The sequence below is a fragment of the Peromyscus leucopus genome, chromosome 4 (genome assembly GCF_004664715.2).
Source record: "Peromyscus leucopus breed LL Stock chromosome 4, UCI_PerLeu_2.1, whole genome shotgun sequence".
Classification (NCBI taxonomy): domain Eukaryota; kingdom Metazoa; phylum Chordata; class Mammalia; order Rodentia; family Cricetidae; genus Peromyscus; species Peromyscus leucopus.
In genome coordinates this window covers 85,376,235-85,390,906 of record NC_051066.1, presented here as the reverse complement: position 1 = coordinate 85,390,906, position 14,672 = coordinate 85,376,235, and the positions used below count along the sequence as shown (strand labels likewise).

Here is a 14,672-nt window from a genome sequence, read left to right as displayed (position 1 = left end):
TATTGCTTCCTCCTCTCTTCCCAGGAGTAAATTACATAAGCTAATGGAGGACCAGTGAAGACCCCAGGTCAGCAGATTAATAGACTGGACAATGTTGTGATAGAATCCAGGGAGGAATCATGGTACCTAAGGCAAGCAATAATTTCTGTTTTAGTACAATCATTAGTGTGATTAATGTTTCTATCTTTTTTATTAAGGTAACATATTTGTTTGATAATGGAGGGACAGTCTTCTTTGCTATTTTTATGGCAATATGGGGTAAGTATTCTTTTTTGTTACTTATTTTCCAATTCTGACTTTCTAACAGTATTTCTGTGCTGCATACACATGTATACACGCATACACTCATGCGCGCGCGCGCACACACACACACACACACACACACACACACACACAGACATACAAGTACACATGCAAGTGCCACTCACACTATGTATTGATTCAACAATAATATCTCTAGGATGATACTTACTTTTTTTTTGCCTTCTTCATACATTCACTCACTGGGAATTTAACTCTTATTTAATACTCTAATCTCCAAGGCTTACACTATCAGAGACAAACTAAAACTAAAGTTAAATCTCTTGTATTTTTACTGGTACAAGAAGTGGTGATGAGTTGGCTTGATGATTTTACTTGTTGTTTTGCCTTGTGCTTCATACCTTTAGAGGGACGGACTGTTTCACATATGACTAAACAAAAATGTATAATGTATTGCAAATTCAATTTCTAGCTAGCAAGTTAAAATCAGACTAATTATGTATAGGTATTCTTTAGTCTTTTCCTCATGTTTCTCATTGAGATTTTTAAGGAGCCTAATTAATTGAAACCTGATGTGTACTCATGCACATTGGAATTGCTTAAAACATTGAGGACTTTTAGGGCAGCTATCATTTTCCTGGCTGGATTTGGTTTACTTACTGGCCCTGCTGAATGCATTCATTGTCAACTGGCCAACCAAAGAGACTGACCATGTGTGTGTGTATGCTGTTGTAGAAAAGTGAAATGTATTAGAAGACGACAGTGCTTTCATTATTATTGCCTTAATTTCTCAGGATCAGAAACTTTACCATATCATATTTCTGGCTTTGAAACAAACAAATAAAATTGCCATCTAAATTGTACCCCAAGAAAATGCTTGCTTTGTTCTGTAGTTCTTGATTACAGACAAGAGGAGTGAAGAGTTAACGCTAGTTTCTTGTTTAAACACCAAATATTTTAAGAACATGTAGTTTTGGTCCCCAGATTTTGTGTGAAGAATGGTTATTATTAAGTTATCGTTCAGTGCTACCATGGTGATGTGTATTAATTTTACCTAATTCCACAAAGGTTTTCTAGAGAAATAAATGGAAACACAAAGTATGATTATATAGTGCATGCTTCAGCCCTCTGAAGACTGCAAGGAAAGAAAGCTTTTGGGTGATGGACCTGCTGTTCTGCTGCACGGCTCCTGCCTCTGCAGCTCTCCCTGTGCAGAAGGCACAGCAATGATCTTGCAGAACCTCTTGAATTTATTAAAAGGTCATGATGGAGATGAACTCTTGCCCTCTGTAGCCATTCTTCTCCTAGTTTTATATCGAGGTTCGAAGTGAAGGTATATCATCCATGGGAATGCTATCATGCACACTTTCTCCACCTTCTGGCGTGGTTGAATCTCTCACAGTTGAGTTGTAGTAACTAGAATTTCCAAAATTGATATCATAAGGTTCTGGTGCATTGTCTAATCGCAGAACTGAAAAAAAAAAAACAGCAAAAACAACAAAATAGTTTTATGGCAATATTCTAAATGATGAATGCTCAGCCACTTAATTACATGATCAGACTGTACGAATTATTCTAGGTGATGAGCAGATACATCTTCTATGTGGGCTTCTCAGACATTACTTTTGAAATATTAGATAAATAGATTTTACATGACACATTTATTTCTATGAATAAGAAAACAGTGGTATTTCTAAAATTCTAAATTGGACATAAAATTAAGAAAGTAAGAAAAGCATCTCAACAAAGCATACCAATCAATACCTTATACATGAAAATATAAATATAAATAATCAACTTTGAATTTTGTGGTTTCAATCTCTGGTACAAAAAATATGTTTTAAATAAGGACAGTTAATAAGACATCATTATTTACTGACTATCTTAATACCTTGATAGTCACCCCTGTGAATGTGTAAAAGGAAGCAAGGAGTTTATGAAAATATGCTTCCTTCTGATCTGATAGATCCAGGTAATAACTCAAGATAGTCTGATAGAAAATTCAGGAGATTTCTGTTTCATTTTTAGCAAAGTGAAATACCTTTTTAATGAGCTTCAGTACATTTTTCAGAGAAAACCTAGGTTGTCCTGGGCATCTCACAGTACTGCAAGCAGGGATTCATTACTAATTATATTAGTGATCTAATTATTCCTGTAAGTATTATGTTGCCTGCCTATTTATTAAGCCATCTGCTTACAAACTAGCCTCTTGGGAGCTCTGGGTCTTCGAAGAGGTCTCCTAAACTGTATGGAAGAGATCAAAAAGGGTCTCATAGCTGCCTTGCTCCTCTAAGCATTAAACTACAGAAAGTAAAAAGCTGACAGAATGATTTTTTATATTATGTACATAAGACACGCTTCTTATTATATATATATATATATATATGCATATATACTTGAAAACTTTAAAATCCTCCTCTTTAACTTTGAAACATGTCACTTTCTTTCATTTGGGTTAGTAGAAACCCATAAACAGAATTATCCTGAATTTACGGTAAATGGATTTGATTTTGAATATGTGTAATATATCAATGATGAACTGAACTCATGAAAGTTCAATGGGACTTCACCAGTAGACTCATTAGAGGCAAGTAACTATTTGTTATGGGGGCAGAAATCTTTTCAAGAAAAGAGACCTTCTCCTAGAGCATAAGAGAGAGAAGAGTCAAATGTCTGTAGTGATTTCATTTATCTTTTGTTTGAAAATATATATTAAACTCTCGGCTTTATTTAGTATATCTATTTATGTCAGCTACAGATATTATTGTTGCCTTTTTAATCTCCTCTGTGTGTGTATGTGTGTGTGTGTGTGTGTGTGTGTGTGTGTGTGTGTGTGTGTGTGTTACGCTTATGCATGTTTGCATGTGTACATGTATGCATATGGAGACTGGAAGTTGATGTCAGGGGACTTCCTTAAGGGATTTTCACCTTATACATTGAGACATAGTCTCTTAGTTTAATGCAGATCTCGGCAATAAGACTAGGATCACTAGTCACCTTGTTTGGGGAAATTCTACCTAACAAGTGCTGAAATTACAGGCTCATTTATCAGAAGTTTCCATGGGTTCTATTATCTGAACTGTGGTTGTTATGCTTGGGAAGCAAGTGCTTCAACCATTGAACTATCTCTAGAGCCTGGTTGGCTTTTAAAAAAGCATTATATGAGTGGGAAAGTTCTGAATTAAGGTATGATGTTTTTATTTCTGTACATAAGTCTTGGTGTAGGGAGGAGGGGACTGGACCTGCCTCAACTGAATCTACCAGGCTGGGCTGACTCCCCAGGGGAGACCTAGCCTTGGAGGAGATAGGAATGGGGGGTGGATTAGGGGGAAGGCTGAGGGGTGGGAGGAGGGAGGACAGGGGAATCCGTGGCTGATATGTAAAATTAAATTAATTATAAAATGAAAATATGTATTAAAAAATATGAAGCTTTCAGACACTGTTTCAGAGCCACATCTGTTTTCTGGGTTTTGCTTTTATTATTATTATTAATTATTATTATTATTATTATTATTATTGACTAGAACTGTTTGTTTTCTTTTTAAGGGATAACAATAAAAAATACAATATAATAAGATAAAACAAAGACTAACACATTGGAATTGGACAAAACAAACACACAGAAGAAGAAGAGCCCAAGATAAGGCACAATTACCACAGACTCACTTGTTCTCACACTCAGGAATCTCATAAAAAGACTAACTAGAAGCCATAAAATCTAAATGGGGCCTAGTGTAGACCCATGAAGGCCCTATGCATGCTGCCTCAGTCTCTATGAGTTCATATGAACTCTGATCATGATGCTATAGAAGGCATTATTTTGGGGGGTTCTCTATCCCCTCTGACTCTTAAAACCTTTCTCCTTACTCTCCTGTGGGGCTCCCTGAGGCTTGAGGGGAAGGGTTTGGTAGAGACATCCCACTTACAGCTGAGTGTTCCAAAATGTCTCACTCTGCATAATATCTACCTGTGGGTCTCTATTTGTTCCCATATGCTGCAAGAGGATTCTTCTCTGATGATGGCTGATTAAGAAAGTCATCATAATTTTTTTTCTGGGTCTGGGATATCTCACTCAGGAAGATTGTTTTGTTTCTAGTTTAGTCTACCAGCAAATTTCAGAGCCACATTTAAGAATTTCATATCACTGTCTTCAAAATTTACATATGTGTTTTTGATTTAAGAAACATTGTTTAAAGCCACTTTTAATACAATGAACAAAAAATTCCAAGTGTTTTTTTGTGTTACAAAAAAGTAATGCTAATTATCATTAATATTTAATAGTAAAAATAATTTGGTGAAGGAGATGGGTCCAAATGAATCTTGTCTGCTTCTGTCATACAGCTCTGACTCCTTCCTAGGTAGAGGATGGTCACCTAACTAAAGCCATTGTGTGGGAGTGACGGTCTGAAAGCAGTCTTTACCTGGTTCATTTCTGTCATCATAAAGTCGCCGATGGGAAAATGAATCTGTTTTCCGTTGTCCACACAATAAGTAGCCAACAAGGCTAAGCAGGGAAGCACCCAGAATCGCCCCTAAAATGGTGCCAAATACTATTGCTGTATTCTTAGTCTCTGGAAGAAAAAAAAAAACAAGTTACAGTTCAGAAATAGAAAAGGAATTATTCAACAAATGCAAATGGATGCAAGGACACAATATATAAAAGATTTGATATGTCTTAATAATTAGATAATGGTGACAGAGTGTCTTTGTACGTATGCTTTATCATGTACTCAGTATTTGTGATATAGTGGTTAAAAATATAATTCATTGTAAAACTGTACATCTACATTTTTACTTTCTTTGAGATACTTCCAAGTTTTTTATTTATAATTGCCTGATTACTTATTATCACCAAAAGTACTAAAATGCCATATTTTTTAGAAGATCTAAATTCAGTAATTAACACTATATTCATTAAGCTTTTTATAGACCCTGAATCCATGAGGAAATTTAAAATAAAAATGAATTTGACTTAGTATCATATGTATAAAACAATAAGTAAGTGAGTAATACATAACACAGCTACTAAATGTCAAGTAGAAGATACTAAAAGGAGAAGCAATCTACTTTGATATAAGATACTTACAAACTAAGCAAATGAAAGAAACAAAGGACAAACCAAGATGTTTGTAATGCCTGCTTATACCTCAGCTCAGATATCAAGAAACTAAAATTTTACTGTATTCTACCCTGTAGTGGAATACTTGACCTGAAAATTAAGTAATCATTAAACTACTACCACCCCTGGTCTCTAGATACCAACTGTACTTTTAAGTGTCTTGAGAAGTTCATTAATTAGATAATGAAGCTGTTCTTAGGCTCTCTAAAGCTATATACCAGATTTCACTCCTAAAAAAATATTAATTCATTAGGAATAGAAAAACAAAAAGGTTGTTACAATAAAAAGAAGCAAACATAACAATTTTGATAAAAGAGCTATTGTATGGGTCAGTGCTCTGTATTCACAACATCTATTTATTGAGTTTAGACAGACAAAGAAACATTTTAAATATTCTCTCTAATGGATAAAAGATTGTTCAAGAATGATGGGATGTGTTAAAATCATAACATGAAACATCATAAAATTAAAAATGAAAGTGTATGCACACACAGTATATTGCTATCATGTTGTTTTAAAAAGCCTAGATTTTAGAAGTTAAAACATTTCCCATATGCTGACAACAGCTTGCAAATGCCAATCTGACTATGTGTTTACATATTTTAATAATTTTGGCCTCAAAGAAAGTCCATCAGAAGGCACTGAGTTCATTTAAAAAAAAGAAGTTTTTATTAAAAATAATAAGTTCACTTAGGCATACAAACATAGAGCCCTGGGAGAAATTATGCTTAATAAATGTATAATAAAGCCTCCAATAACTTTCCAACTTTATGTTTTTAAATTAGACACAGTTTTTAAGGGAATCACACAAATGTTTATTTAATAATGCTGTGATCCAAAATTATATTTATATGACTGTCATTAGATATTAAACTAAAAGTTAAGGACATTTTCTTTGTGGTAAGGGGGAAAAAATTAAGCTTAATAAATGCATAATACAGCCTCCGATAGCTTTCCAACTTTATGTTTTTAAATTAGACACAGTTTCTAAGGGAATCTAAGGAAATGTTTATTTAATAATGCTGTGATCCAAAATTGTATGTATATGATTCTCATTAGATATTAAACTAAAAGTTAAGGATGTTTTCCTGTGGTAAGCTTACCCAGGTAATTCTTGGAATGTCACTGCTCTGTTATTATCCTACAGTCACTCTGTGAGGTCAGATAATCTATAAAAGCACTCATTTTGTTCAGTATTTCAAAGCTCACAAGCATATATTTTAAAGTTCATTAGTAGACTATTCCTGAGAGCATCCGAAAGTACAGATTGTCTCTAAAGAGTCAATGGAAGTGTTACCTGATGCCTCGGGTAGCATTTTCACTTCGCATCATCACCTTTTGTCCCACTCTCTCCTTATGCTCCTACCTGCTAATAACTAGCATGTGCTCAATTAAGCTCAATTCACAGCTTCTGTTGTTTACACCTCATAGGTAAAAATGACCCATACCCCTGTAATAGCCTGCATTTCCTAGAATGGCACTCCTTGGATTTAATGTATATGACTTCTCTAGAAATTTAGTCTTACATAGCTAAGAAATTAAATCTATTTATATATACCTTTTTGGGGGTCGGATGGATTGGGGAAAAGTTTTGAATTATTGGTGAATTTTAAGGTAGGCTGCAAAGTTGTTTTTTCTTGATATGGGGTAAACCCAGCAAAGTTGTCATCGTTTGTGTCAAGCCATCCAGTAGGTTCAGTTGTCAAAGGGGTCACAGGTGTGGTCATTGGAGGCAGAGGGAGGATGCTGGCTGTACTGGAAATATTGTCAGGAAAATGCATGGTGTCATTGTCCAGAGACCAAGTAAAGTTGTCTGGTGATGTGGGATGTACAGAATTGGAATGTGCTGAGACTTGTAAAGGATTTACATCTGCTGTGGATGAGTTCAAAGGTAACTTGGAAACAAAACCATGAGCCAAGGGAGGGATAGAATATGTAGAGGTGGGTCTTGGATTCTCAGTAGAGATAGCTGTTAGCCAGTTACTGGTGGAATTTCTTGTTTTGTAGATTGTGGGTAGATCCAAAAGAGAGGCATCTGTCACCATAGGTTTGGAGGTGTTACTACTTTCATTCTCTGAAGTTATGTTTGTGCTCCTTTCCAAAGGAATGGATTTGTTTCCCATTGTTTTCAAATCTTCTATGGTATACTGAGTTGCATTTCTTCTTGGATTTTGTTTCTGAGGCCTCCCAAATGGTAACATAATGAACAGACTTGAGATCAATGCAACTTTGGCTAAGGTCAACATGGTAGCTTTCTTTGGTATTGGTTTTAGTATGAGGAATCTGAAAGAAAATAACAACCATTTAAATTATTAAGATCATCCTGAGTTTTTCTATGGATCTTCATTACTAAAAGGAAAAAAATACAGAGACTTAATGTTGAGTTGATACTATATTTCTTATTCTAAAATGTTTGCTTTGGATGGATTGTGGATTTAAACCAGTGCCATTAAATTCTATTTTCTATATAACCTTTCCTTCTAGGAAAATGGCAGAGAACAGCCTTGTCAAGTTAGATACTGCTATTTCAAAGATCACTGAGCTTGAAATAATTTGAAAGGATATTTATTAATATATGTGCATATCCATAGACTGCTAAGTAATGTTTGTAATGTTGTAAATATAGAACATGCAGAGATGTCTGGTTTCTTCAAACTATCTAAGAAAGCATTCTCTATACAGAGATGTTATTTTGAATGCTGACTGTGAAGATGATTCTACTACTCACACACTAAATATTTCATTCTTATATCTATGAAGGAAGTCTTTCCAAAGCTCCCTTGAATAAATTTTATTCATATTTACTTTTAATTCATTGAAGTTGAGATAGCAGCTGTGTTACAATAAATGAAGAATATGGTTGAGGGTATGTGATGTAAAATACTAGGTATTTTACCTAGGTAATTATGGCACTATTAGCTAATAAAACCATGATGGTGACCTTGCTAATCCAAGCACACTATTCTGCTTAATACGAAAGTTCCCTAACACGGAAGTAGGTGATAAGGGAAAAATTAGAGTAGGCCTCTGTCATAAATAACTTATAGAATCATCATTAGTATAAGTTGTTAATATATTATTGTCAAGGTAACCAAACTTTTTTACAGTATTATTTTGAAACTAAATCAAATAGTATATGAAGAAACATTCAGAACAGTATCTGGCCTAAAGTAAGTAATATCTCTGTGGTACAGCAGTTTTCAACCTTTGGATAGTGACTCCTTTGGGGGTCAAATGACCCTTTCATAAGAGTGGCCTAAGACCATCCCAAAACACAGATTACAAAATTACAGTTATAAAGTAGCAACAAAAATAACTGCATGAGTGGGTGTCACTACAGTATGAGGAATTGCATTAAAGGGTCTAAGCATTAGAATGGTTGACAACCACTGCTATAATGTCTTACAAGGTTTACAATTAATATTGTATTGATCATTGGTACAGTGATACCTTAAGACAAGAATAGCTTGTGTTATGTTCTTCATGTAAATGAAGAAACTGAGACTCAGAGTGGCTAGCAATAGAAACTAATAAATAGAAGAGGCAAACAAAATGCTAAATGATGGAAGTATCTTTAACTGAACTCTTATATTTAAAATGTTAGCCTGGAGCTGAGAACATTGCTTAGTTGCTAGAGTGCTTGCCTAGCATGCAAAAAGCCAACATTCCATCCCAGCATTGCATAAACCTGGCAAGCTGGTACGTGCCTGTATTCCCAGCAGTAAGGAGGAGTATGCAGAAAGTACAGGATCAGAGGCACAAAGTAATTCTCAGCTACACAGTTCGAGGCCAATATAGAAAAATACAAGGCTCCATGTCAAATAATCTCTTCAAACAATAAAGTCTGAAAACTTATTTGATGCTCTTCAAATTGGGTTTTACTTTTCACTAAAACATTCCAACGTGACTCAGGAAAATGGAGAAAGTTCAACTGCTAAATTTTAGGATTTATGTTGCCTGCAATTTTTTTTAAGATTTATTTTTATTTTATGTGCATGCGAGTTTGCCTGAATGCATGTATGTGTACCACGTGCATGTCAGGCACCATGGATATCAAAAGAGGACATCAAGGATGATGGAACTGGAGTTATAGCTGTGAATTGCCCTGTGGATTCGGAGAATCAAACCAGACTCACTAGAAGAGCAGCCAGTGATCTTAACCACTGAGCAATCTCTTCAGCCCCTTGCCTGCAATGTTTTAAGGTCTTTCCCTGAATTTTCACTGCCAACATTGCTGTTTTTTAAATGGGGTTTAGAGAGCCTTCATGCCCCTCTGATTATAATTTGATTGTATTTACTGCTCTCACCTTCCACCCAATGATATGTTGCAAGTTAAAAACATCTGCATTATATTCTGATATACCATCTCATCAAAAGCTTTCAGAAATCAGCCTGAGGTTTTGCATTCCAAAGGTTTTACTGGGATGAAACATTTCCCATCCCTGTTCTAATCACTTAAGAAAAGTCTTCTTAAAATATAAAGCAGGTAGGCATGCGGGAATATTCATAGGCACATTACTTATGAGTGTCTGGCTAAAATCCACCAGCAACAGATTGAACTACAAATCCTGGCCTATTCATATGCTGAAAATTAGCATCTTACAGTTTTATGCAGCATACTGGATGATTATCATCAACATAATGCAAAGCCTAAAAATCCAGGCATATAGTGTAATCCCATACATATAAAGTTCAAAACAGGCACAACTCTCTGTTAAAAGTCAAGAGATAGTGGATGGATACCTGTGGGAAGAGGGTACTGTTCACTTAAAGGGTTCTTATTTGCTCCTCATACTGTTTCCAGATAGGAACTACAGAAGTATTTACATTTGTGGTAATTCCATTTCCATATATTTTATTTCCTTTTTGGTAAATATCAATATAAGTGGCTTCAGGCCTAAAATTGTTAATATAATCAGGAAATTGTGTTATTAATTATAGACTTATTATATATTAAAGTTTTATACATTTTTCCATTGTATCCTTACAAAGCAATCAGACAGAACAAGATTTGTCACTGTAAATAATTTATAACTACAAATAATTAAGTGTAGGCATAAAGAGTGTTAACAATGTATTCAAGGACTCACATCGGTGAATCAAATATAGGGGTAGAATAAATCTTTGCATACTTGAGTTAAAGCTAATATGTGGGGTTGTTGCCCAATAACTGGAGTGAACTGAATTTAGAGTCTTCCAAGAACCTGGATATCTGCAGCTGGTAAAGTCATTTATGGAGTGTGGCTTAATAACTGACATATTACATAGTCCAATCCTCCTATATACTTCAAATGCTTCTAAAATACTTAAGATACCAGAGACAAGAGATAAATAGTGGAAATGCTAGCAAGTTTAAGAAACAATGACAGGAAAGCATTTGCCCATGTTCAATGCAAGCCTTTATTCTAAACTGTTTCAATTTGCCTTTGCTTAAATATGTGGACACACGGCCCATGAATGTGCAGGGCCAACTGTACTCTGTAGAGAAATTACAAAGGAACATACAACTTAGTGCATTCTGTCTTTGTAGACCTTCCCACCATCATTTTAAACAAAGTTTCTAAATTGAAGGTTTTAAGCCATACTAAAAATGCTGCAAACACAGGTCCTTCTAGCCTAAGTGCTTCTCAAACATGATGAGTGTACTTTTGTCTTAACATAAAAAACTCCTACAATTTTCTGTATGGTTTCTTGTATGATCCACATGAATAAAACATAATTTTTCCTAGACCCATAGCTTGTCAATATTCCATTCAGGGAGAGCCATCTGTAGTTTAGCTTGGTAAAGCTACTTGTGCATTTCAGAGGTAGTTTTCTCCAGTGAAATCTGTACAGATCACAGCACACACTGTTGTCTTTCTTTCCATCGGCCGCCTGTGCTCTGCTTTAGGCCTTGTACTTGGTCACTCTTTTTATCATTATTATGCCAGTTGGTTTCTATTCTACTTAGTCATTTTCCTTAATTTCTTCTCCTAAGAGTATGGTCACCAGAGGGAGGATAAGGGACTTAGCTGTTCTAATTTTCTTTCAGTTTTTCATGAGGAACTTAGCCTGGAGCTTTCACTCCCTTCCTGTAATGAGAATCCTCATCTCTCCTGCCAACAAAGTGAGCTTTATTGTGCCAGTTTCACCTCGTCTGTGACATTGAACCACCCAGGGCATCTCTCATTCCTCCGACTCACTTTGGAGTGTAACCTGAAAACCTTGGGTATCAATACCCCAAATAAGCCAAAGCACTGTTACTACCTATAACTTATCTCCTGGGAAATGATTTAAAATGAGTGAAGAGAGGAACAGATATTATGCCTGAATACAAGGTAATGTTAATGGAGAAATGGATACAGCTGTGGCCATGGTGTTGCAAAGACTTATTTAGGCCTATAAGTCTGACATTTGTATCAGCAGATAATTTTGCTTCTCCTCCCTGGCTTCTAGGGTAACCATATAACATGTCTTTGATACCTCTCATCTTAAAGGGATAGAAGAAGCCCAAAATCTAAGCCATCAGGTATTCAGAACTCTAGCTCTGACAGTTTGCAGAAGCAAGGACAATGTGACTCAGTTTAACTTGGACCCATCCGAATTAAACAGTGTACACTGTGAACAGTAAGAGCTAATGATGAGGACAATATAAAGCCTACAGAGGACAGTGGATCAAATTTCCACTTTTCCCCTTTCATTTTTCTTTGAACTTCTCCTCATATATAGGTTTCAAGCATTTAAATGATGTGGTGTATCAATGTAATATGTTAAGCTGAAATTAATTATGCTGTCTTACGAATGGCATGCTTGAGTTTGCCTAAGTTCATCTACCAGATAGATGTCCTGTGGAGTGGGAAGAAGGTGATAAATTGGAAGATGAAATGTTCAGAGAGAGAAAAAATATCAGGAATACGAAGTAGCGGTATTTCTCCCTATTCTTTTGCCTCTTCTTGCACTTGCATGGGAGTAATACTGGGGGTATAACATGAAAAGAAATTTAGGAAATGTAACAGAAACAGATGTGTAATTATCATAAACTTTAAAAACTAAGGATAGAATTGTCATACATGGAACAGAAAGGGAACATGATCCAGAGCCAATCTGTATACCTTAAGTCCAGATTCTAAATGTCCAGAAAGTGAATTTGTTACTGCTCTTTGTATTTAACAACACTTAAAATGTGATTTCAAAGAGTAAATTTCAATTTTTGAACAATTCTTCTACAGGGAGAATGAACACTGTCGTATTCCCTTTCTTGGGTCTTGGCACTGTAAGGTGGCTTCCTATGGCTAGATCTCCATGGAGGGGTTGGACACACCTGGAGAGGAGGCAAACTTATTCACGGAGGCAAACCCTCCTGCTGTGCTTCATTTTAATTGCTCTTAATTGTATAATGTCATTATTCTGCCAAACCTCCCCTTTGTAACCGAGTCATACTCTTCCTACCAAGTCTTAACAATAAGGAGGTACCCTGGCTGTGTCTGGCTGCAAACTCATGCCAACAAAAGGATGGTGTTCATTCTTAACTCAGTCAGAAGAAGAGTTTTCAATAACAGTATCAGTTCAGCTCTTGGAAGGAGTCATACAATGTTGTGTGCCTGTGGTGAATACCTGAGGGCATAGACCTTCCCACTTTGCCCAGTTGCTTTTGATTGCTTCCTGTCTCAGATCTTAACTTCCCTATGTAGAAGAGGTTATTTATTCTGTTTAGTTTTGTCATAAAAAGCTCAGTCATCCATCCAGGTGGGACTTAAGTAGTTGGTGTTATTCAAAGTAGCCGTTGCAATTTTGGCTGGTATTAAGTATGTTCTTTAGAGCCAGATTAACAAAAACGTAAGAAATTATGTTCTAAGACATAACTACATAAAGATTGGAAAACATGAGAAGCCAGACATTCTACTTGTACCTGAGTACATTCAGTATAATTATTGTTTCACTTTTATTTGAGGAATAAGAAAGAATCAATGAATGATTTTTTTTGAAAGAAATTCTCCAAGGTTTCTGCTACCATTCTATTAAGAGACTCAGATATACATAAATCCTGGAAAAAATAAAGAGAATGACATCTTGCCTGCTAACTTAGGAGTCCAGTCATGAATTTCACGACTGTGAAAAAATAGATGGATGACTACAAAGCTTAGAAAGAATGTGTCTCCAAAAGAAATATTCTGGAGCCAAACTCCCAAGCACGAGGGGTTAGACTTCTATCACATTTCACTGTCTTTAGAAACAGCTTCTATGGATCAAAGAGAAAGTAGGTCAACAGGAAAACTTTAAAAAAAAAAAAAACAAAAAAAAAACTCAAAGGGCCGCAAGCTGAAAATGACTTTCGCAAACCCTATCAAAAACCCTCATTCCACAGCAGGTTTTCTATGAGTGACTTAGCCTTCTGAAATTTCTAGGAATGCCATACATGCTACATTAAAATAATGAAATGTACAGTTTTCAATTTTTTTAGTTAAGAACACCATTGAAAAAGATGTATGGAAGCTTTTAATTCACTGCATGTAATGATTTTTTTTTTTAAAAAAAAAAAAACAGTATTATACTTAAAAATAAAACTTTAAGCCTAAATGCCTATTTGAAAGCTATTCAAATTGTGTTCTTGCCTCCAGTTCCACCTTAAACATTTTGATAGCTTTGCTCAGACTTGACGAAACCCTGTATTTGAGACACACATTTAAAACAATATTTTCACTGAACTCTTGTGCTGGGTTGGTCAGTTACCAAGTCTGGCAGTACTTCCTAAAGCTAACTCATTTTACAGTGCAAATGTTCACTTAGAAGGTAATTAACTAAGGAGACAATGGCCTGTTTATACCAGAGTCTCTGTAGCTACTTGCTTGATTGTTCTGTCAAAGGTGAGGTCACCGTGATTCTCCTTGATAAAGGAAAGAGAGAGAGAGAGAGACAGAAAGGGAGAGAAAGACAGAGGGAGGGAGAAAATGAATCCCAAGAGGCACACACTTACCTTCAGAAGTAACAGGTGTTTACAGATGGGAAATAAAATATCAAGTTGTTCTAGCTGGAATGAGTCCTCAGCACATGAAAGAGCAGGTGGGTTAAGTGTGACAAAGTGGCACTGAGCAGGACACAGGCAGATGCGAGAGACACAAAATTAGGTGGGGCTGACTGGCTGACTGGTTGGCTGGCTGGCAGTATCTTGCTTGTGTAATGGAGCAGCCAAGAACCTGACTGACCTGCCTCTCAGCTGTAAGCAATAGGATATCACCTCACTCAGGTCTGAAAAAAGGCCCAACCCTCTAGTTTTCATAGGTTGCTTTGTCAGATTTTGAGATAGGCTCGTTCT

At 35.8% G+C, this 14,672-nt stretch overlaps 2 protein-coding genes across 5 annotated transcripts in view; one reads left to right on the top strand and one right to left on the bottom strand.

The window, feature by feature from the left end:
• Ano3 (anoctamin 3) overlaps positions 1–14,672 on the top strand; it is a 255,321-nt gene that overhangs the window by 182,316 nt on the left and 58,333 nt on the right. For both annotated transcript variants that reach the window (XM_028882377.2, XM_028882378.2), the window contains one exon: positions 198–258. In XM_028882377.2, coding sequence (XP_028738210.1) covers positions 198–258 — 61 coding nt within the window. The remainder of the gene's footprint in view (positions 1–197; positions 259–14,672) is intronic.
• Positions 473–14,572, bottom strand: Muc15 (mucin 15, cell surface associated). 3 transcript variants are annotated; one of them, XM_037205083.1, is made up of 4 exons: positions 14,334–14,572; positions 6,939–7,663; positions 4,683–4,832; positions 473–1,732 (listed from the first exon to the last, which is right to left on the bottom strand). In XM_037205083.1, the coding sequence occupies exons 2-4, from the start codon at positions 7,624–7,626 to the stop codon at positions 1,572–1,574; spliced, it is 999 nt and encodes a 332-aa protein (XP_037060978.1). In that variant the 5' UTR covers positions 7,627–7,663; positions 14,334–14,572; the 3' UTR covers positions 473–1,571. The 3 variants fall into 3 exon arrangements, with proteins under 3 accessions (XP_037060978.1, XP_037060979.1, XP_028738213.1); XM_037205084.1 differs by having other exon boundaries at positions 473–1,677; XM_028882380.2 differs by lacking the exon at positions 14,334–14,572 and having other exon boundaries at positions 6,939–7,720.